Genomic DNA, 24,045 nt, shown 5'->3' on the forward strand with positions numbered 1-24,045 from the left:
GTAGTCCCCACTCTAAAGTCAGTCTCTCTGGGGTATAGGGACACCCTCTTCAGTGTGCACTAGGTACTACTGGCTTCATGTGGAAGCAACATCAGACCAACACCTGCATGTGGCAGAGACAGGTAGACATTTTTAAAAACCTGAGTCAGCATCTGGGGATGGAATGTGCATTTCAGGTGCCTGTGTGATCATGGGTTGATATTAAATTCTAGACAGTAGATACATTTGGATAGGGAGGGAGGGAATCAGAGGAGATACACAAGGGGCTTCAACTGTATCTATAATGTTTAATTTCTTAAAGCAGAGATGGCAAAATGTTAAGATTTGGCAAAGTGAGGTGACAATTGTTTGTTTGCTATATTATTTTCTGTGCCTTTGTTTGAAGCATTTCATTAAGAAATGAATATCCTTTAAAAAAAAAGAAATGAATATTCTCTTTCCTGACAGTAGGGTTGGGAAAGAGGTATGGAACGTTTGATGAGAGGCCACGAATGTGTGAAGCACTGTAGCTGTCCTGGGGAGAGGGACAGTGAACCACCGGGAGAACTGTCGCAGTAGGATGGCCAGGAGGTGCCGAGCTGACGAATGAGGAACTTAGTGACATGATTCCGGGTGAATGTATACTTTTACTTCCACTATGGCCATTCACTTGGCTGCTAGTTGAATAGGCAGAGAACAGCTGTAACCAGGGTAGTGGTTTAGCCAAGTGAAGAGAATGGAGATCAGGGAGGCCAGGAAACTGGGACTGCATGCAAGGGCACCATGTCTGTGATGAGCCAGGGCATATGAGCTGGGCAAGGAGGGAAGCGATAGCAGTGGACGGCAGATTCCAACGAGAATGAAGCGCTGTTGGAATGGGCAGTGAGAAACATTCAAGGTGGTGCTCAAACATTGAACACTTGAACTTGAGATTTCGGGGGCTGCTCAAGTTGCTAATAACAAAACCTATTCTTCAATGAACACAAAGGTGATTTGTGAAGACCAAGAAAAGTAGGTGGTACCTGGAAAAAAGCATTGTGCACAGCCCTTAAAGTCTATTATCTACTAATGTGTATTATTTCTGGAAGATCCCTGCCTCCATCAGACTCTTATCTGAGCTTGTACGTCAGCCACCTGCAAATATTCTAAACAGAAGGTAAGGTGTTCTGTGTAATTTTCACTTTCTGTTATATGCGGAACAACACTGTTGTGACATTTGAGAGTTCAGGGAGTCCATCTGTCTGATATCAGTGTGTGTTTCACATGGAAGATGTCCTAAGGAGTGTACTGAATCAACAAAAATCCACTTCCGAAAGGACGTCATTTTGTAATTAGCCCTTGAGCCAGTCAAAGCTTTCTCCAGTAGTTTTGGGCTTGAGATACACAAGGAAGAGAGAAAAGTTGAGAAGTACATCACAGAGCTTCCTGTTGAGAAGACTGTTAAATAACCGTCCCAAATATAGCAATGTGAAACAACCACCACCTTACTACCCTCACTGACTCTGTGGGTCAGGAGCTCAGAGCACAGGCTCTTCTGCTCCAAGGTATCTAGGGCGTCAGCTGGCATGCCACAAACAGCTGAGGGCTAGAACCATCTAGAGGGTTTTTCATTCACGTATCTAGTAGCTGGATGGGACTGACCTGAAAACTGGATTCAGTTGGGACTGTCGACCAGCGCACTTACACCTGGGACTTTCTACTTGGCTTTGGCTTCCTCATGGGGACCTTGAGGAGTCAGGGGGCCAAATGGCATTTCAGGATGCCAAGAGTGAATGTTCCCACAAACAAGACAGAAGCAGCCTATTATTTCAGCACTCAGTACCAAAAGTCACATGGCATGGGCTGTACCACACACTATAGGTCGAAGCAGTTAAGGCCTCCACAGATTAAAGGGAAAGAACTATAGGTACCAGAGGCGCCTGGGGGGCTCAGTCAGTTGAGCGTCTGACTTCAGCTCAGGTTATGATCTTATGGTCTGAGAGTTCGAGCCCCGTGTTGGGCTCTGTGCTGACAGCTCGGAGCCTGGAGCCTGCTTTGGTTTCTGTCTCCCTCTCTCTCTGCCCCTCCTCCATGTACTCTTTCTCTCTCTCTCAAAAGTAAAATAAAACATTAAAAAAATTTTTTTTAATATATAGATTCCAGCTCTTGATGGGAGGAGTGTCAAGGCACCTTCTACCATGTTTCTGTAAACCACCACACTAGGGCATTCTAAAAGTGAGTCACCGGTGCTCTGAAGTTGGAAGCTATCTCAACAATGTGCACTCTGTAACCAATGTAGCTGGCAATCTACACAGAGATCTCACAGTCAGGCCAAGGGGCTGTGGCAATCTCTTTGGTCTCCACCTTCCACCTCCAGCCCCAATCCTGTTCCATCCCCTGATGTTTATGTCCTTGTATCTGCATCCTCCCTCTGCCTGGCCTCCGCTGCACTGGGTGTCCTGGAGAACTCTCTACCCAACCCTCTGCAGTTAGCTGGTCAGCCTGATTCCAGGCTTAGCCTAGGGCCCCAGAAGTTAGCCAAATGCTGTGCCTCAGGGGCTATTCCACCCCGCTTCCTGGAACCATCAGTTATTATTCCTTTACCTGATCTCTGCTCAGCAGCTTTAGGTTGACACTTCTTGACTTGTATGTCTCCATGCTGTCTTTCAGGTTTCACTCAAAGTTTTGCAGCTCATGGCCAACCTCACCTAATCCTTATTGAGAACCTCACTTCACAGACACATCTATAGCTTGGGTTGGTGCCTCCCCACTGGTCCAGAAAAGAAAGTAAAAATGTACCTCTAGCACTGAACTTTCATTTTCAGCTCCACCAAATCTGAAATTTGCTTGGACCTGCTTTTCACTCGTTTTGTGGCTACTTTCACAGACACTTCACGTGAACAAGCTGTCTTGGTTTATATCTTGTGCCTTTAGATTCTAGCAGCCATGGCAAGTCATCTGGCTAAGCTGCACATCAATATGGCAGGGAAAAATAGCCCTCCCACTCTGGAGAGGGGATGATTACTTGCTAAACAGTAACATGATTTACCAGAGTTGGCTTGGGAGAGAAAAATGACAGGTTTGCAAAGTTATGCAAACATAAAACAGATCAGCATTTGCCTGCAACTAGAAATGGGAATGGGTCTGCAAAGAGAGAATTTCTTGAAGTGACAGAAGTGTTCTAAAGACGAATTGTGTTGATGGCTGCACACGTGTAAAAGTCTACGAAAATTCATCAAACTGCTTTTTATTGAAATGTAGTTGACATACGATATTGTATTAGTTTCAGGTGTACCACATGGTGATTTGGCAATTGCATACATTGCTCAATGGTAATCACAGTAAGTCTGGTTACATTTGTCACCATACAAAGTTGTTACAATATTATTGACTTCATTCATTATGCTGTACATTACATCCCTGTGACTTATTTATTTTATAATGGGAAGTTTATACTTTTTAATCCCCTCCACCTATTTTTCCCATCCCCCAACTTCCCTAGTCTCTGGAAACCACCAGATTGTTCTTTGTGTCTATGAATCTGTTTCTGTTTTGTTTTGTTTTTAGATTTCACATATAAATAAAACCATATAGTATTTGTCTTTCTCTGTCTGACTTATTTCAGTTGGCATAATACACTCTAGTTCCATTCACATAATTGGAAATGCAAGATTTAATTCTTTTCGTTGGCTGAGTAATATTCCAGTGTGTGTGTGTGTGTGTGTGTGTGTGTGTGTGTGTGTGAGAGAGAGAGAGAGAGAGAGAGAGAGAGAGAGAGAGAGAGAGAGTATCCCACACCTTCTATATCCATTCATCTATGGATGGACACCTGTGTTGCTTCCATATTTGGGCTATTGTAAATAATGCTGCAATGAACATAGGGGAGCATATATCTTTTCAAATTGTGTTGTTTTCAGTTTCTTTGGACAAATACCCAGAAGCAGAATTGCTGGATCATATGGTAGCTCTGTTTTTAATTTTTGGAGTCACCTCCATGCTGTTTTCTACAGTGGCAGCACCAGCAGTGCATGAGGCTTCCCTTTGTGTCACACCCTCAGCAGCACTTGTTATTTCTTGTCTTTTTGATACTAGCCACTCTGACAGGCGTGAGGTGGTACCTCAGTGTGGTTTTGACTTGTATTTCCCTGATGATGAGTGATGTTGAGCATCTTTTCATGTGTCTGTTAGCCATCTGGATGTCTTCTTTGGAAAAATGTCTAGTCAGGTCCTCTGCCATTCTTCGTTTGTTTGTTTGTTTTAATTGGGTGGTTTGTTTTCTTTGATATTTAGTTTTGATATTTAGTTTTGTGAATTCTTTATATATTTTTCATATTAACCCATTATGTGACATTTCATTTGCAAATACCTTTTCCCATATAGTAGGCTGCTGTTTCATTTTATCAATGGTTTCCTTTATGTATGCCAAAACTTTTTAGTTTGATACAGTTCCATTTGTTTATACCTGCCTTTGTTGCTGTTGCTGTCAAACTACTTTAAATGGGTGAATTTTATGATATGTAAGTTATACCTCCATAAAACTGTACAAAAGTGTTATGGGGAGAGGGGCACCTGGGTGGCTCAGTTAGTTAAGCATCTGACTTTGGTTCAGGTCATGAGCCTGGAGTCTGCTTCAGATTCTATGTCTCCCTTTCTCTATGCCCCTCCCCATCCCCTCCCTCTCAAAAAATGAATAAACATTAAAAAAAATTTTTTTAAACTAAAAAATGCTATGGAGAGGGGCACCTGGCTGGCTCAGTTGGTAGAGCATGCAACTTTTGATCTCAACTTAAAAAAAAATGTTATGGGGAAAACATACACAAAACTCAATTTTAGATGGATCACAGACCTATATACAAAAGGTAAAATAATAAAACTTCTGGAGAAAAGCATGGAAGAAACTCTTCAAGACTTTGGGGTAGGCGAATAAATATCTTTTTTTTAATCTTTATTTTTGAGAGAGAGAGAGAGAGACAGAGTGGGAGCAGGGGAGGGGCAGAGAGACAGGGAGGCACAGAATGTGAAGCAGGCTCCAGGCTCTGAGCTTCCAGCACAGAGCCCAACGTAGGGCTCGAACCCATGAATCATGAGATCATGACCTGAGCCAAAGTCAGACGCTCAACCAACTGAGCCACCCAGGTGACCCAGGGTAGGCAAATATCTTAAACAGGACATGAAGCTCTAACATGGAAAGAAAAAAGTGATAATTTTTTGGGTTGAACTTCTGTGCTTCATTAGTAACTTTTGTTTGCCAAAAACTTATTGAGACAGTGAAAATTCAAGGCACAGACTGGAAGAAGATATGCAAATATTTACATCTATCAAATGGTGTGTATTAAGAATATATAAAGTACCTGTACAAATCAATAAGAAAAAGATAAACAACTCCTTTTTTCAATAGGAAAATCAGTTAAACACTTGATATGATATTTTACAGTAGGGTATCAGAAAGGTCAACACATCACAGATTTAACTGACATCCTGGGGCTCCCAGGCTAGTCTAAGAAGGCCAGGAGCTTGTGGATCACAACATGTGAGTATACAGGCTTCTGACAGGGCCATAAGTCACATGGATTTGAGGCCATTGCCTCACTGTGTTGCTCCTGGGCAGAACCACTGTGGACGCACATGTGAGAGATTAAATAGTTTTCCCAGACTTCACCAGGCATAGGGTGCAAAACAGTCATCTCTATGCTCACCCCGAGCTGCAGGACTGTGAGGACCCTGGCCTCTCTAAAAAGCTCCTAGATATGTTCTGGAAGCTCCCACTGGATAATCCTCATGGGAATAGCCTGCCTGGCTCCAGCCAGAATTGGGATGACATTTCCTCTATACCACCAGCCCCCACCTGTCATCTTCCCCCAACCCAGGTCTGCCTTGGCCTTATGGGTACAACTCAAAAAATTAAGACTTTCCAATTTCAGAAGCAATTAGTCAACATGTAAGCACAGTTAGGCTGTTCAACATAGGGCATGTGCTCAAATACTTTATTAATGATTTTCTTGAATCTTCTTGATCTATATATGCCCTAGTCTATCTGGACAATGTGGCACCCCCTTCACTCCCTTCATGCATTGTGAAGGTTAAGGAGACGCTAGGTAAAGTGGGGACTGAGGCCATATAGGTTGTTTATTTTAACGAGGTCAGCTTGTGCTTATCACGTAGTGGCATTGATATTTAGAAACTGGGGGGAGGGGAGGGAGAGGAAATATCTAGAAAGTGAGAATCTAAGGAAGGAAGAATTCTATTTCATTTCCATATCATGAGCCTTCATCCTCCCTAGGAAATTTCTGGGCACAGGAAGGCAGATAAGTGTAATTGTTAGGATCTGTAGCCTGGATCCTCAAGGGAGAACAGGAACCACATTAACTTCAGGGCTTCAACTAAGATGACAATGTTCCTGACTTCATGAAACAGGCCTTGGTTTGAATCCTGACTCCCCCATTCACCAGCGGTATGACCCTGTGTTCAATACTCCTTTATCCCTGGGATGAGAGGACACTAGCAAGGCATCTGACTCACCTTCAGAAGCTTTCCAATAGGATACGCCAACAGCATGAAGACTGACAGGGTGAGAAGCCATGTTCTTGAGTGTAATGACCACTGTGTCAAAAACTTCGGCCCGGATGGTAGGACCCAGCAGACCTGCAAGAACAGGATGTCCCTCAAAGGTCACTTGGAGAGCAGCACTCCGGAAAAGCTGGTATTATGAAAGTGATGGCCAAAGTCATGTCCCTGTGATTATTGATAGAAAGTAGTAACTGAATGAATAAATGCATAAACTGCCATCACCAGCTCAGTGTCATGATTCTTCTGAGGATAGATTTCTGGCAATTCATTCAGTTGAGTTCCTACTATATTCTAGGAACTGTCCTAGGCACTGGAGACACAGGAGTGAATAAGACACATCATGAAAATTATATTCTACAGAATGAAATCAGGAACATAAAGAAATAAGAACTATTCTGTTTGTGGTCAATGCTGTAAAAGATGGTAGTGAGCTAGAAAATGCCGAAGCAGGAGATACAAGATCCTTTAAGTATAGGGGTCAGGAAGGGCATGTTTGAGGAGGTGGAATTTGAGCAGAGATCTAATTAAAAAGCAAGATTTGCAAAGATCTCATAGAATAACATTCAAAGCACATGAAACAAATGGAAAAGTCCTGAGACAGGAATAATATTGACATGGTCGAGTAAGATGTGAACGAGCAGGGGAATAATAGAAAATAGGGTTATAAAGGCAGGGAGCGAATGTAACATGTGGGACTTTGTAGGGCCCAGGGGTTTGGATGAATTTGGAATTCATAAGAAGTGAGCAGACTTGGGACTTATTTTGGATGAAGAGTCAACAAGACTTGCTGATGGACTGGATATTAGAGATAGGAAAAGAAAAAAGAGAGCAGCTAAGGATGATTCCTGTGCTTTGGGCTTGTGTAACTGGGTGGCAGTCAGGCCAGGACACAGAAAATTAAGAGGGAAACCAAATCAAGACTTTTGACTTACATATTAAGTATAAGATACCTACAAAATGATTTGAGTGAACTGGATTCAATGGGACAAAAACATAAAATAGACTTATTTTGCATAGTTTTTAACTGTGTTCTGTGCAGTTTCCCTTCTAGCACTTTGAATAGTCTCCAAATTTCTACAGTAACCTTCACATATCAGCAGTATCATATTAGTCCAGTGATACCAGTCTAGACCAATTAGTCCAGTCTAGTAAAATATCAAACGTTTGATGTCTCCTGCAATTTAAGGGTCCTTCCCTCCTTCAGCTAAGTCCTGACAATTTCAGAAACCTATGTTCTCATCTTCCTCTCCTAACCCTCCTCCCCGACTCACCTTACTGCCTCTGGGCCCTCTAAGGTTGGAGCTAGTGAGAAAAGGACAGGGGCGGAAAAAGAGGCATGATTGTTCTCAGAAGGAACAGTGATAATGTGGCTTTGGCACCCCTGGTTGTGGGACATGCCAAAATTCTGTGTCTTTCATCCTTAGGGAATTTATACGAGTTCTTTGGAGACTCTCTGTCTTCCAATCATGCTCTCTCCAGCTGTCACTTGTATCTCTCTTCTCGGTTTTTGCTTCTGACGATACAATCACAGAGACCTTTTCTGGAGTCACCCAGCCCTGGTAGGAAGACATCCTGGGCAGGATCTTCTCAAGACAAATCTTGTCCTATGACCTTGCTCATCTCACACCTAACAGCAACAGTGCACTTAGCTTCAGCTATAACCCACAATCCTTATGACGACATCAGGGGAAGTTCCCCAAAGACTCTGGCCTTGACAAATTTTCCAGATAAAAACCAGGCACTAGTCAGAGTCTTACAAGCTCCACAGGTGTTATGTCAAGCCTTCTAAATGGTTCTCCTAAGGCCTCCTTCACTACACCTTGACATGAGGATGAGGCCTCCTTCCCCTGTGGGGTAGAGGATATACAAATCACCAAAATTGGTTTCCAAAGAAATCCTCAAGTCTACATTATTTCATAAGTTGCTAGTCTTCTTTTATATAGGCTGGAGGTGCATGATGGGCTAAGGGTTGTAGAACCAATTTGGGGATACCAGCTAAACAAGTCCTAAATATGAGGACTGATATTTCTGTTTAGAATTGGGGGGGGGGTGCTTGTCACCTAGAGCTCTCAGAAATAATTCTAAGGTAGGAGATGTCTCATCTTAATATCCTGTTACGTTCTTACTTGATATCTAAGTGGGCATATCAAGTAAGCAGTGTGAACTGAAGATATAAACCTGGGAGTAACTGGTACAGAGATGGTGTCTTAAAATCTCTATACCAGATTGGATAACATCAATCTGGATAACTGGATAACATCAGCTAGGGATAGAAGCTAAAGAGAAGATAAAGGAAGCCCTGGTCCAAGACCCAGAGGACTCTAACATCTAGAGTACAGCAGAGAAGGAGGGCCTGGCACAAAGACGGAGAATACTCAGTGTATTTCCCTACAGGTGGTAGTAAGGGAAGCCTAGCCCTCTTCAACTGTAGCTGGAAGACTGGGGGATCCTTGCCAGGACACCAGACACAGATATTCAGTTTCATAATACACAGTCAGTGTTGTTTCCATTACCCATCCATGGTGGCCTGGGCTTGGCAATGTTGAAAAGGCCATCTGTAAACTCTACAAACACAGTCTTTCTGTACATGACTGATGTGTTGAATGGCAAAGATCTTGGCACCCCAAGGGATAACCTGTGTGAAGAAAGGAAAAAGTCATTCATTTTGGTGACCTTCTTTGAACCCATTTTGAAAAGCAGCTGAAAGTAAAGCTTCTATCCCACTCTCCTCTACTGTTAAAAAGGCAAATTGGAAATTGTGTATAAGCCCCTGCTATAGGCTGAATGTTTATGTGTGCACAAAACGGGATTACTGACCTTAGAAAAGAGACTTCAGAGAGATCTCTCACCTCTTCCACCACACAAAGGTACAGTGAAAATATGGCCATCCATGAACAAGGAACAGGGCCCTCACCAAACACCAAATCTACTGGCACCTTGATCTTGGACTTTCAGCCTCCAGAACTACGAGAAATAAATGTCTGTTGTCTGTAAGCCACCCACTGTGTGGGGTTTTGTTATAGCAGCCTGAGCTGAGACAATCCCTAATATCTATAAAACCAAAACACTGTTTTCAAAAGTCACCCGGGGGCACCTGGGTGGCTCAGTCAGTTAAGTGTCCAACTTTGGCTCAGGTCATGATCTCGTGGTTCGTGAGTTTGAGCTCTGCATCCAGACTCTCCTGTCAGTGCAGAGCCTGCTTAGGATCCTATAACCCTCTCTCTCTCTCTGCCCCTCCCCTGCTCATGCTCTCTTTCTCAAAAATAAACATTTTAAAAAAAAGTCATCTGAGGGGCACCTGGGTGGCTCAGTCAGTTGAGCTCCGACTTCAGCTCAGGTCATGCTCTTCCAGTTCAAGGGTTCAAGCCCCGTGTTAGGCTCTGTGCTGACAGCTCGGAGCCTGGAGCCTGCTTCAGATTCTGTGTCTCCCTCTCTCTCTGCCCCTGTTCCGCTTGCACCCTGTCTTGCTCTATCTCTGTCTAAAATAAATAAGCGTTAAAAAAAATCTTGAAGAGTCATATGATACATTAGGTGCTGTTTGATAAAATAAATAATAAATTGGTACATATACGCTACATCAACAAAAATTCCTTTGCCAAAGCAGGCACTACATGGTCTTTCAATTTCATCTCCAAAAGAGGGTGACTTTAAATAAGTTGTATTCAAATTTTGTCAGTATGTACCTCAAATTATACTTCCCTTCTTAGGGATACCAGGAATATCACAGAGAAAATTACTGGTTCCCGACTGTTTCCTCTCTGTACCTGACAAGTTAGGTTGTCGTGTTCTGGGGCCCAGTCTAGGTTAAGTGATCAAAATGACCAATGTGAATCCTAGTGAGAAAGGTTCCAGGTGAATGGTTGAAAATATGCAGTGGTTGAAGGTGACTAGTGCCACTCATTTTCACACTCAGAGTCATTGGGCAGAAACCATACTCTCCGTGCCACTGTGCCATCACAAAACACATATGAGAAATGAACATGGAAAAGGAGATATACACTTAGATATGGAGAGGTGTTATTTCTTTTTCACATTTGACATCAGATTTCAATCTCATATATTTGAGGAATAATTAAAAATGACCTCTTATGGTTAACTGTTCACAACTGCACACTAGGTCACCCGATGCCCCTTTCTCCACTTAAAACCCGACTCTTGTTTTCTTGTAACACTGGAAAGGAAACAGCTGCGGGTCCCTTACAGCCAAGTGGGGGTGTATACACACAAAACATAGTGGGTGGCATCTCCGTACACCATGGTTTGGATGGCAACATCTGGCTTGGTAAACAGGATAGAAAAGGGTAAGAAGAGAGAAGGAGGTCTCATTATAAAAGAAACTCAAATGCACTCCAGCGTCCCCCCCACCCCCGTGGTTGAAACTGCTGAGTCAGCAGCCCTGTGTGCTCTCTGCCAGGTGTCACCAGCTGGAATCCGACTGTGGGAAGGAAGGTCAGGCACTACCCATCCATCCCCTTCCACTTCCTGGCTAAGGAGAAGATTCAGGGAATTGGGGTGAATAGCTGGAAAGGGACAGGAACGTAGGCTTTCAGACCCAGGCCCTTGGTACTCAATGTTCACTTAACCCATATGTTGTCAAACTCATTTCTTGGTCATCTTCATAAACTTGCAATCCGTGAAGCAATACTTCTTCAGTCCGAATAATGTTGGAAACAATTCAGTTGCCATGCGTAAGTTTCCTCTGCACAACATTTTCTGACTTGGTTGTGATTACGATGAGAGTTTTCATCTATCACTCCACCAGAGCGTAGCACACTCCCTGTGGAGCTGAGCTTGGGGTGAATGTGTCAGTGGGGCTTATGAACTGTCATTTATCATTCATGCTGCTTCTCTTCACCTGGAGCTTACATAACTGCCTCTTTTTAAATGTAATAATTAGGTCAATGCTTCTTGATTTATTTTTAAAAGATAATACCAACACAGTAATAAGACCAGGGTGAAACAGTGCAGTTCTAACATCCCAATATGAAAGGAATTTTCTTCTATATTATACAGAGGAATCTAGTATTAATAGACACTCAGAAGTAGCGTTTGGTGTAAGCATTTAAGGATGGGCAGAAGGCTTGTGTGTTGGACGCCAAGGACCTTCAACACAGAATATTTTCAGCTTCAAAATTAAAAACAATTGTGACCTTGTGGCGCAATGGTAGCACGTCTGACTCCAAAATTGAAAACAATTTTCTAATGGGGCACCTGAGTGGCTCAGTCAGTTAAGCATCTGACTCTTGATTTCGACTCAGGCTATGATCTCATGGTTTGTGAATTCGAGCCCTGCATCAGGCTCTGCACTGATAGCACAGGGTCTGCTTTGATTCTCTCTCTGTCTCTCTCTCTATCTCTCTATCTCTCTCCTTCCTTGCCTCTCTCTCTCAAATTCAATAAATGAACATTAAAAAAACAATTTTATAGGATAAATGGAATGATTAATAACATAACAATAGCCAGTACTGAATGTTATAGTAGGATGATCCACGTTAGTTTTCCAATTGAATACAATAAAGAATGATTTTTCCCTGTCACTGTAAAATTGAGATCTGCTATCTTTAACATCTTTAAAACTATGGATGCCAGGTGCTGGTTGGAGCAGGTAGTTGAGAGATTCTTCTTGGATTATTATAATTAGCACAGGAGTGACGCAAGTAGCTTGGAACAGGGTGCTCACATATGCCACAATCTGGCCAAAAGGCCCGTGGACACCTCCCAAGGTCACAATCACATTTATATGTAGGTCTTTTTCTTCTGTCTGTGTGTGTGTGTGTGTGTGTGTGTGTGTGTGTGTGTGTGTTTTGAGCAGTTCAAGGAACTTGGTAAAGGCAGTATGGTCTTGGTCAGGAGTTGAAATAACCTCACATCCCTGAACAGCATAGTATTCCTTAGCTTTGGGCTTACTAGAATCAAAGTGTCCACTGGCTAATTCAGGCAAAAAACCTTCCCTCTCTCCTTCTGTGTATCCTATAAGCGGATGGCACCTGCATCAGCACAGGCTTTGCTCCAAAGATTACGAACACATTCATCCAGAGGCTGACTCAGAACCACAAGGCAGTATTTCAGCTTCCTGGTGGGAAGCAGGGGTTCCACAGGGCAAAGACATGTTCTGCACCAGACTGCTGGCCTACTATGGCAGGTGGTGGGGCACACGTGGTTTCTTATGTCTTGTTTGCCCTCACAGGCTTTTGAAAAGCAGAAGATTGTGAGAGGTGGATATACTTGGTATGGGGGACCACTGAAGAAGGAACCCCAAACACAAACCAGTAAAACCAGTAAGATACATACTCCCCTGTTACAAATCACAACAACGAGGATAAAAGTGGAGGAAAGGACAGGCAGCTTTCAATTGTGAGTAGCAGCATGCCTGGAGCAAAAGCCACGCCACACTGGGGATTACCAGATGCGAAATCAATGACTAGGTGTCTGGCATTTATTGCTTACCTATTCTTTTTCTCAATCCAGTGCTGAAATAACAAAAATCTCAGTGTGCCTTTCAGGAGCAGCAATACCACAGAATTGTTCATTCCCATACGAAAATTTGCTTTTTCTTATAAAGGATTTAGTGACAATGCTGAGGTAGAGAAGGAAAATGCTATCTAAAAATGGTGATGGGGGCATCTGGCTGGTTCAGTCAGTGAAGTCTCTGACTCTTGGTTTTGGCTCAGGTCATGATCTCACGGTTCGTGAGTTTGAGCCCTGCATTGGGCTCTGTGCTGACTGTGCAGAGCCTGCTTAGAGTTCTCTGTCTCCCTCTTTCTTTGCCTCTCCCCCGCTCATTCTCTCTCTCTCTCTCTCTCTCTCTCTCTCTCAAAATACATAAACTTTAAAAATGGTGAATACTGCTAAATAGGAAAATCGGTGATCTATGGGGATTTTAAATTTTTCCCATTTTTATTTAAAAAATTTTTAATGTTTATTTTTGAGAGAGAGAGAGAGAGAGAGAGAGAGAGAGAGAGAGAGAGAGAGAGAGAGAATGAGTGGGGAAGGGGCAGAGAGAGAGGGAGACACAGAATCCAAAGCAGGCTCCAGGCTCTGAGCTGTCACCATAGAGCCCCATGTGGGGCTCAAACCCACAAACTGCGAGATCATGACCTGAGCCGAAGTCGGACGCTTAACTGACTGAGCCACCCAGGCGCCCCAATTTTTTCCCAGTTTTAAAATTGTAGTAAAACACATAAAACATAAAATTTCCTCTTAAGCATTTTTAAGTGTACAGTTCAGTGGTACTAAGTAAGTTAATATTGTGTAACCATCACCACCATCCATATTCATAACTCTTATCTTGCACAACTGAAACTCAGTATCCATCAAACAATAATTTGCCATTCTCCACTCTCCTCGGCTTCTGAAAATGCCATTTACTTTCTGTTGCTATGATTTGGTCTACTCTAAGTACCTCATATACAGTATTTGTCTTTTTGTACCTGACTCATTTCACTTAGCATAATGTCCTTAAGGTTTATCCATGTTGTAACGTATGTCAGAATTCTCTTCCTTTTTTAGGCTGAATAATATTCCATCATACGAACAGATCACATGTTGTTTATCCAGGTGGACACTTGGATTGCCCATGTTTTCACTATTGAGAATAATGCTGCTTTGAACGTGGGTGTACAAATAACCCTTCAAGATCCTGCTTTCAATTATTTTGAGTATAAACCCAGAAATGGAATTGAAGGGATTCTATGGTAATTTTTAAAAAGTTTTGAGGAGTCACCACACTGTTTTTCACCAAGGCTACATCATTTACATTCCCAGCAACAGTGCAGAAGTGTTCCAATTTCTCATCTTCATCAAGACTTATTTTCTATTTTTTGTTTGTTTGTTTGTGTAATAGCCATCCTAATGGGTGAGAGATTATACCACTTTATAGCTTTGATTTGTATTTCCCTGGGTGATTTTGAGTGTCTTTTCATGTGCTTATTGGCTGTTTGTACACCTTCTTTGGAAAAATGTCTAATTCAAGTTTGTTTTGCCCATTTTTTTTCATTTTGACCATTTTCAAATTACGTTGTTTGCTTTCTTGTTGAGTGCTTTTTTAAAAAAGATTTTATTTTTTTAAGTAATCTCTACACCCAACATGAGGCTCGAACTCACAACCCTGAGACCAAGAGTTGTATGTTCTACTGAATGAGCCAGTCAGGCACCCCTTTCCTATTGAGTTTTAATGAGTTCTCCATATACAGGTTTCCCCTGCTATCCAAAAGTAGAGTGTGCCTATGAAACCTTTTGTAAGATGCGGTGGCATAAAACAAAGAAGCAACTACCATTTTGTATTATGGATACTAATCCCTTGTCAGATATACGATTTGCAAATATTTCCTCTCATCCTGTGAATTCTTTTTTAACTCTTCCGATACAAGTGTCTTTGATACACAAAATTTTAGATTTTAATTAAGTCCAATTTGTTTATTTTTTCTTTTTTTTGTCTGTGACTTTGGTGTCCTGTCCAAGCAATCATTGCCAAATCCAATGTCATGAGCCTTTTGCATGTGGATATCCAGTTTTCCCAGCGCCATTCTTGAAAAGACTATCTTTTCCCCACTGAATGATCTTAAAACTCTTGTGGAAAGGCATTGGACCACATATGCAAGGGTTATTTCTGGACTTCCTATTCTATTGGTCTGTATCTGTGTGTTTATGCCAGTGGTACACTATTTTGAAGACTGTAGCTTTGTAGTAACTGTTGAAATTAGGAAGTATGAGTCTTCCAACTTTTTTAGGGTTGTTTTGGCTATTTGGGGTCCCTTGAGATTCCATATGAACTTTAGGATGGGTTTTTCTGTTTCTGCAAAAAGAAGAAGAAGAAGAAGAAGAAGAAGAAGAAGAAGAAGAAGAAGAAGAAAGAAAAGAAAAAAAGAAAACATTGGGATTTTGATAGGGATGGCATGAAATCTGTAGATTGCTTTGGGTAGTATTGACATCTTAACAATACCAACTCTTTCATTTCATGAATGTGGGATGTGTTTCCATTTAGGTCTTTAAATTCTTTCAGAAATGTTTTGTAGTTTTCATTGCAGAAGTCTTTCTCCTTGTTAATTCCGAAGAATTTTATTCTTTCTGATGCTACTGTCAATGGAATTGTTTTCTGTATTTACTTTGTATCCTGCTACTTTGTTGAATTTATTAGTTCTAATAGGTTTCTTTATGTGTGGAATCTTTAACATTTTCTACATATAAAATCATGTCATCTGTAAACAGGGATCATTTTGTTTCTTCCTTTCTGATTTGGATGATTTTTGTATTGGTTTCTCATCTAATTTCTCTGGCTAGGATTTCTAGTACTATACTGAATAGAATTAGGAAAAGTCCTTGCCTTATTCCTGATCTAAGAGGAAAACCTTTCAGTCTTTTACCACTGAGTGTGATATTCACTGTGGGTTTGTCACATATGGCTTTTTATGTTGACTTCGTTTCATTCTATTAATAGTTGTTGGATGTTTTTTATTATGAAATGGTGTGGAATTTTGTTAAATGCTTTAGATGCATCAGTTGAGATGATAGTGTATTATCCCCTTTATTCTCTTAATGCTGTGTCTTATATTGATTGATTTTTATATGTTGAACTATCCTTGGATTCCCAGAATAAATCCCACTGGGTCACCGTGTATAAATCTTTTCACGTGTTGCTGAATTTGGTTTGCTAGTATTTTGTTGAAGATTTTTGTATCAATGTTCATAAAGGTATCAGTCGGCAGTTTTCTTGTAGTGTCTTTGTCTGGCTTTGGTATCAGGGTAATTCTGACCTTAGAATGAGTTAGGGAGGGGTGCCTGGGTGGCTCAGTTGGTTAAGCGGCCGACTTTGGCTCAGGTCACGATCTCATGGTCTGTGAGTTTGAGCCCCGCGTGGAGCTCTGTGCTGACGGCTCAGAGCCTGGAGCATGTTTCGGATTCTGTGTCTCCCTCTCTCTGACCCTCCCCCGTTCATGCTTTGTCTCTCGCTGTCTCAAAAATAAATAAACGTTAAAAAAAAAAAAAGAATGAGTTAGGGAGTGATCTCTCCAATTTTTGGAAAGGTTTGAGGATTGGTGTTAGGAATTTAAAATTTTTAAAAGGCAACATAACTTAAAAATCAGACTTCTGTTTTCCAGTCTAGCATGTAAGGAGTTTATAAGTCACCATTCCATGCTATCAATAAGTAAAAAGGTGGACAAATTGAAAAATCAACAACTCTTCTTAGGTCCATCAGAGAAGTGAAGTCACAGGGCAAATTGCTGCCTCCAAAATTAGATACTGGCTGGCAAACACAGAGTCGCAACTTACCAGAGCAGAACCCTGAGGCATAAATGTCTGTGGGAACCAGTGCTGAGGTAGGAAAACCTGAAGGTAAATTACGAACTACTGGAGACTCAGTGCAGGGTGTATGAGAGTTAAAAATCTCAGGGTGGCCTGAGGCCCCACATTTTTGTGCTTTTTACCTCTAGGAGTTCTACTAGGTCCTCATAGTGAATATCAGAAAAAAAAAACTCTCCTCATGCTTTTAGCAGGGGAGGGGGAAATTATTTTGCCAGAGCCTAACACATTGCAATTTTAATCACAGCCTAATCCAACCAGGGGGAAGGGAAAACACAACATCAGTCTGCTTTAGCCTTCTACATGGAAGAGATACTCTCACCTCCTCTAACCATCCTGTTCCACCTAAAGAAGAAAACTTAGAGGCAACGGTGAAGTTCACAGTCCAGGGACACAGGCTCACCAAAAGACTGAAACCTAATCATATGACTATAGAATGCATCCTCTCCCCCCCACACCTCACCACTACATTACTAAAGATCTCATTTTTCACAGTTCCTTTTACCCAGGACAGCATGTCCACTTTTGAACAAAATATTGTAAGCCACACTAAAGGGCAAAAAAACCCCAACACAGGTTGAAGAGACTGAACAAGAAGCAGAACTACAACTAGAGTCAGTATGGCAGGTATGGCAGGAATGCTGGAAGTGTTAGACCAGGGACTTTTTAAAAACTGGGATTAACATGCTGAAGACTTTAATGGACAAAGTAAACAACATGCAAGAACAGATGGATAAGCATAAAAAAGGAAATTCTAAGAAAGAACCAAAAGGAAATGCTAGGGATCAAAAACACTGCAATGCAAATGGAGAATGCCTTTGATACATGCATAAGTAGCCTGGATATGGCTGAGGAAAGAATCTCTGAGCTTGAAAATATGACAGTAGAAGCTTCCAAAACTTAGAAGCAAAGAGAAAAAAGAAACTGACAAAAACCAGAATAGGATATCCAAGGACTGTGGGACAACTACCAAAGTTATAACATACACACAATGGGAATAGCAGAATAAAAAGAGAGAAAGGAACAGAAATAATATTTGAAGCAATAAGGAGAATTTCCCCCAAATTAATTTCATGTACCAAAACATACATCTAGGAAGCTCAGAGAACACCAAGCAGGACAAATGCCCTCAAAAAACTATCTTTAGGCATATCTTTTCAAACTTTAGGAAATTAAGGATAAATAAAACATCTTGAAAGGAACCACAGGGAAAACACCTTACCTAAAGAGGAACAAAGAAAAGAATTACATCCAAATTCTCCTCAGAAACCAGGCAAGCTAGAAGAGAGTGGAGTATTGCATATCTAAAGTGTTAAGAGAAAAAAAAATCAACCGACCTAGAATTCTGTACCTTGCAAAATTATCCTTTAACAGTGAAGGAGAAATAACAACTCTCAGACAAACAAAAATTGACGGAATTTGTTGCCAGTAGAGCTGTCTTTTTTTTTTTTAATTTTTTTTTCAACGTTTATTTATTTTTGGGACAGAGAGAGACAGAGCATGAACGGGGGAGGGGCAGAGAGAGAGGGAGACACAGAATCGGAAACAGGCTCCAGGCTCTGAGCCATCAGCCCAGAGCCCGACGCGGGGCTCGAACTCACGGACCGCGAGATCGTGACCTGGCTGAAGTCGGACGCTTAACCGACTGCGCCACCCAGGCGCCCCCAGAGCTGTCTTACAAGAAATATTACAACCAACTATTCAGAGAGAAGGAAATTAATGTAGGTCAGAAATTCAGATCTACATAAAGAAAGGAAGAGCACTGAAGAATGAAAAAGTGAAGAGAGTACCCACCACAGAAGAGGCACCAAACTACCAAGTAGACTAACTTAGCCAGTTGGTATTAGCCAGCCTCTGTCATTGCAACTCCAATCCTGCCAAAATGGACATATGAATGGAGGAGCCATACGGGAAGCTATGCATGGGTGTGACATCACAGACTCACCAAAGCTCAAATGTCCAACTTTCCAGCAACAGAGACCAACACTAAGCCCCTGAGATTCCTCAAAGAAACTCTTCAGATAATTAGTGAGCCTCAATAAGCACCAATAAGGTCCCCCTAATAAACTTCCTGTGTGCGTGCACACACACGCACACACAGACACACACACACAGAAAAAAGCAGACACTTTTTTTTCATTTGTGTGCTTATAAAGCTATAAAATCACCCAAGGAGGCACAGATGTTATCATTATTTGAACAACATTTTTTTGGAAGGACTCGTTTTCATCTGAGTTGTTTTCAGACAATTCACTGTGAGCTGTAAATCTGTGGAAATGCCGCTGCCCAAGGTGACAGATATAAGTAGCAGAACATTGCTCAGAACTACTGAAAACTTAACAGGCACCAAGGTGCTTTACAGTGAAAGGGCAGGTATGAATCTGTAAGACGTCTTTTGTGAGGCACGCAGTTACCCCCCACCCCCCAACGGCACAGAAACACTGTGGCGAAGGCAGGAGGAGAGAGCATCCAGGTACACGTGAGAGTGGAACCAGCCGGTCGGTGTTCGAGTTTGTGTCCCCGGAGCTCTGATGAGGGATGTGGCCCAGAGATGTATGTTTGAACGAGGCTGGTGTGAACTAAAAACGCAGACAGCACAGACCTCGCACGTGAGTTTCCGGGAGTCACCCCGAGCAGCAACGGCGCAGAATGGGTGAAAGATGAGGGCCACACACAGACACAGCAGCCGGCCGCTCACAGGAGGAGGCTCTGTGAGCCCCAGACGATGTCAAAATCAAGACAGAAAGGATTCGCTGAGCAAACGAGCGAGACCTCCTTTTCAGAAGACACAAGGGTTTCAGTGAGCCCGCACCTAATAGGTTGGCATCCGTTCACATGAAGTAAAGACTGATGGAGGCACGAGGAGAAGCTGGCCAACCTACAGTCACAAAGGAACACCTGAGGACCTCCGAGGGATCCAGGGACACACTGGCTAAAAACGCCCCTTGAAACCGTGCGTTGTTTGGAGTAGACCTGTCTCAAGGAGACCAACTGCGGTGGGGCCGAGGTGAGACTGACTTAATGCTCACCTCCCTAGCCTCCCTCCCCCCCCCCTTCCCAAGGAGCGCTGCATTTCACTGCACTCCAGGGTTTCCAGGACACCCAAGACAGCACGACGTCATGGGAGCAGCTCTGCCAACTCAGGGCCATGACAAATGACTTTCTGTACTGGCTGAGGGTCAGGGGCCAGGGTACTGATAAGGAAGCTCTCCCAGAAAAAGGAGCTGATTTAAGGAGGAAGGAATGAAGATCTGCATGGACCAGTGGGCACAAGCAGGCTGCATGAGCAGCTTGTCAGAGACCCATGTCATTCACTCCTGTTCTACTGATACCTCTACTTCAAGTCACACCCATCGCCATGTGAGGGATTCCTGATGACCAGTTGCTAGCAGAGGAAGAACCCTCAGGTTTATTTACAGATGGCTCAGCTTGATATGCACATACTAGCCAATGTTATCGAAAGGTAACATTTTGTGTAGAAAGAGAATTGGCCTGAGGTGCAAACATATACAGACTAATGGACAGCAGCAAATGGTTTGGCTGTCTAGCCAGGCGCCTAGAAGTAACAGGACTGGAATATCAGGGAGGAGGATATCTGGGGTAAAGACATATCAATGAGTGGGCACAAAACAGAAAGATCTTCGTGTCATACATTAATGCCACCATAGAGCTTCTACCCTGGAAGAAACACAAAACAATAATGTAGACAAAATGACTGGCAATTAACATTAGCCAGCCTCTGTATGGGCCACCACAGTGCTGGCAAAATGTGAGGTAAGTGGCGATGGGGGTAGGGGAGAGAATTTATGCATGGATCCAAAACCATAGGTTCCCACTAAGGCCAATCTACCTAGTGCTACCCCTGAAAGTCCAACTTGCCAGCAGCAGAAACCAATGCTGGGTGCCCAATACTGCACTGTCCATCATGGAGACCAGCCAGCTCGTCAGTGGCAAGTTGACTGCACTGGACCCCTTCCATCCTAGAAGGGACAGCACTTCATTGTGATAGAGACATGTAAGTGTTTAGTCTTTCCTGCCTGCAAGTCCTCAGCCAGCCCTGCTATCTGAGCTGTTACAGAGGGTTCGATTCACTGATGTGGGATCCCTTATAACATCATGTCTGACCAGGTGACCCACTGTACGACAAAGTACGTGCTGGAGTGGGCCCCTGACCATGACATCCATTGGGTTTATCACATGTTGCCACATCCAGGAGCTGCCAGACAGAGAGAGCAGTGAAGTAATTTCTTAAATCACAGCTAAAACTCCAACTTGGGGCCCTGTGAAGATGGAGGGCCAACTTCCAAGGTGCTGTACATGCTGTACATGCGCTGATGGTTCTGTATCCCTGGGCTAGGAACCAAAGAAGGGCAGCAAAAGCAGCTCAGCTTACTATCACCCCACTGTGACCCTCCTGGGGAATCTGTGCCACCCCTCTCTACAGCTCTGAGCTCAGCAGTGTAGAAGGTCCCCACAACAGAAACGCTAAAGTCTCAATGAGTGAAAAATTGGGGGGCCACCTGGGGCAACTCATACCAAAGGGGCAACAGGCCAGAAGAGGAGTCCTGGGGGCATGATTACAAGGCGGCAAGCAGGGGTAGGGTACTGTCACATGCCAGGCAGAAATGTGCCCCTTCCCAAGGGCGGCCACCCTGCCTGAGAGGCAAGGTGCAGGCCCCTGGGACCTGGAGAAGCTGCCGCACAATACCAGTGAGGACGCGGCAGATGAGCAGATGAGCGGGTGGGGGCGGTGACGAAGACAGACAGGAACTGGTTCCAGGTTCCAGGAGCCACCGCCGGGCTTGTGGTTACGCCCCGCACAAGCTGAACCAGAAATCCCCTTTCCCAAAGCAGCCCGCAGGCCCTTCCCAGGGCAGGCCGCGCCCCCTTTTCGGACCAGCCCACAGGCCCTCCTCGCGGCAGGCCACGCCCCCTCCCAAAGCCTCCCGCAGGCCCTTCGAGGAACAGGCCACGCCCCCTTCCTGGGATCCGCCCCCCTACTCCCAGGATAGCCTGTGCTTCATGATGGATCAGGAGGAAGCAGAAAAGTCTGGCCCCGTTGGCCCAAATGGGGCAACTCAGAACGGTGGCTCCGGTTCCAGAGCTCCCGGTAGGGTCGGCCTGTACTGCTGTCCATCTTCTCCCCGTGCCCACCCCTGCTTTTTCCCTCTCCTTCCCTTCCCTTCCCCAGGACTGGTCCTGTGTAGGCGCACTCTAAATAAACTTCCTGCACGTTAATCTCTGTGGCACAGTCAGCTTCCAGGGAACCCAACCCCATGGTATTAACTCATATTTAAATGTGCTCTAATTTCATCCATCTCTAAAAATGTTCATGGCACTAGCTTCGGTATAGACCTACATGGTTTTTAGTCGTGTAATAACATTATCTGGTACCCATGTCATCAAGTGCACTCCTCTCTTCAGTCCATTTGTGCCATCTCCTGGCCACTTTGACACTTACGTCCTTCCACAGTCATCAATCAACTCGTCCCTAATTTGTCCCTTTTCGCTTTTTCCAAATTGTCTCCTTGGTTCTGTAGGGTCTATTCCACCCAGTTTCTCCATTTCAAGAGATAGGTATTTTTACATCCCTAGCATAGTGCTTCCACTTTAATATTTCTGACTAAAATGAAAATTTAAGACACAGAAAATGTTTACTAGATGAACAACTTGGAAGAACAAAGAGGGAACAGGATCAAGAGCACACAGAAAACACTTTTTTCTCCCTCTAAGGAAAGAGGCAAAAATCAGAGGCTAAAGAGATAAGTTTGTGGGACAAAGAAACAGAAGGCCTAGACCCTATTCCAAAGGAACATGGTCCACAGTAGGGACACTATTCAAAGGGACACACCAGACATTCCTAAGAGCACTCGCACCATTCATGTATGTGATTCAGTTCTGAGATGAGCGTATACGGGACCATGTATAGCTCTCCAGGCTAAGACCTTTTCTATCAGAGTGAATAGTTTCCACTGAAGCAGAAACACGTGATGTATGTGCCTGTCTCAATTTCGGGGTAATCTGCACAATAAGTGACAAAATGTTCCAGGGTTCAAGGGTTTTACTCCTTCCTAACTTCTGTGGGATTTTGTTTGTGCATTTCCCTTGGGATTTCATATATAAATCTTGCCAAATATATTTGGCAACAATGTCCTTCACATGAACTGTTCTTTCACATTTTATCTAAAACTAATCGGAAAACCTATTATATTCCCTGACCTTTGCTTAGAAGTTGAGCAGCTGCAGGAACAGATAATATAAAACTGAATTTCCCCAGATGTTTATTTCAAAATTTGGCAGAGCTTGTCAGGATGTGTCCAGAGTCAGTTTATCCTGTTAATCGGTATCAAAATAATCTAGACTATAAAATAGTATCATCAAAATAAAAATTCTATTCACTTTTTCCTGGTAAAAATACATGTGACTGCCTACACAACAAAAGAAGGCTAGATAACAAGTACACCATTTTCTCCATTCAATTAAACTTTATACTATTATTCACTATGCCTCAGACTGCATGCTAGATGGAAGATACAATACAAAGTACAATGTATTGGGGCACCTGGGTGGCTCAGTCAGTTAAACATCTAGCTCTAGATTTCAGCTCAGATCATGATCTCGTGGTTCGGGGGTTCAAGTCCCGTGTTGGGCTCTGTCCTGACAACAGTCAGCCTGCTTGGGATTCTCTCTCTCTCTCTGCCCCTCCCTGCACTTGCACTCCCTCAAAGTACAAATTTCTTAATAATTTTTAACAATGCCAACATTAATGGATAAGTGGCTAATTGTTCAGTTACATATCAGGCCTCTACTTTAGGGTCATTAACACTTCACAACTGCAAGCCATATAAACTATAGAAAGTACTTGAATCCATTCCTCACATCACACACAAAAATTAACTCAGTGTATTAAAGGCCTAAATGTAAGAGCTAATATTATAAAACTCTTGGGAGCAAATATGGGTATAATTCTGTGTGACCTCACATTTGGCAATAGTTTCTTAGATATGACATCAAAAGCACAAACAACCAAAGGGAAAAAAAATAGACGAATTGGACTTCATCAAAATGAAAAACTTTGTGCTGGGAGAAAATATTCAAAACAGGTACATCTGAAAATGTATCCAGAATATATACAAAATCCTTAAAACTACAAAATAACAAGACATACAATGCAATTTTAAAATATGCCAGTGGCACCAGGATGACTCAGTCGGTTAAGCG

At 43.0% G+C, this 24,045-nt stretch overlaps 2 protein-coding genes across 3 annotated transcripts in view; both read right to left on the reverse strand.

The window, feature by feature from the left end:
• The window catches only part of F8 (coagulation factor VIII), a 131,574-nt gene that overhangs the window by 94,651 nt on the left and 12,878 nt on the right, over positions 1-24,045 (reverse strand). For both annotated transcript variants that reach the window (XM_043570610.1, XM_043570609.1), the window contains 2 exons: positions 9,039-9,160; positions 6,478-6,600 (listed from right to left, as the gene is read on the reverse strand). In XM_043570610.1, coding sequence (XP_043426545.1) covers positions 6,478-6,600; positions 9,039-9,160 — 245 coding nt within the window. The remainder of the gene's footprint in view (positions 1-6,477; positions 6,601-9,038; positions 9,161-24,045) is intronic.
• On the reverse strand, positions 11,870-22,102 carry LOC122477705. The gene is given in 4 exon segments (XM_043571021.1): positions 11,870-12,492; positions 12,495-12,870; positions 17,288-17,373; positions 21,910-22,102. Coding segments are annotated over 4 exon segments (1,215 nt in total). The 3' UTR covers positions 11,870-11,932.

This window comes from Prionailurus bengalensis, chromosome X (genome assembly GCF_016509475.1).
Source record: "Prionailurus bengalensis isolate Pbe53 chromosome X, Fcat_Pben_1.1_paternal_pri, whole genome shotgun sequence".
NCBI lineage: Eukaryota > Metazoa > Chordata > Mammalia > Carnivora > Felidae > Prionailurus > Prionailurus bengalensis.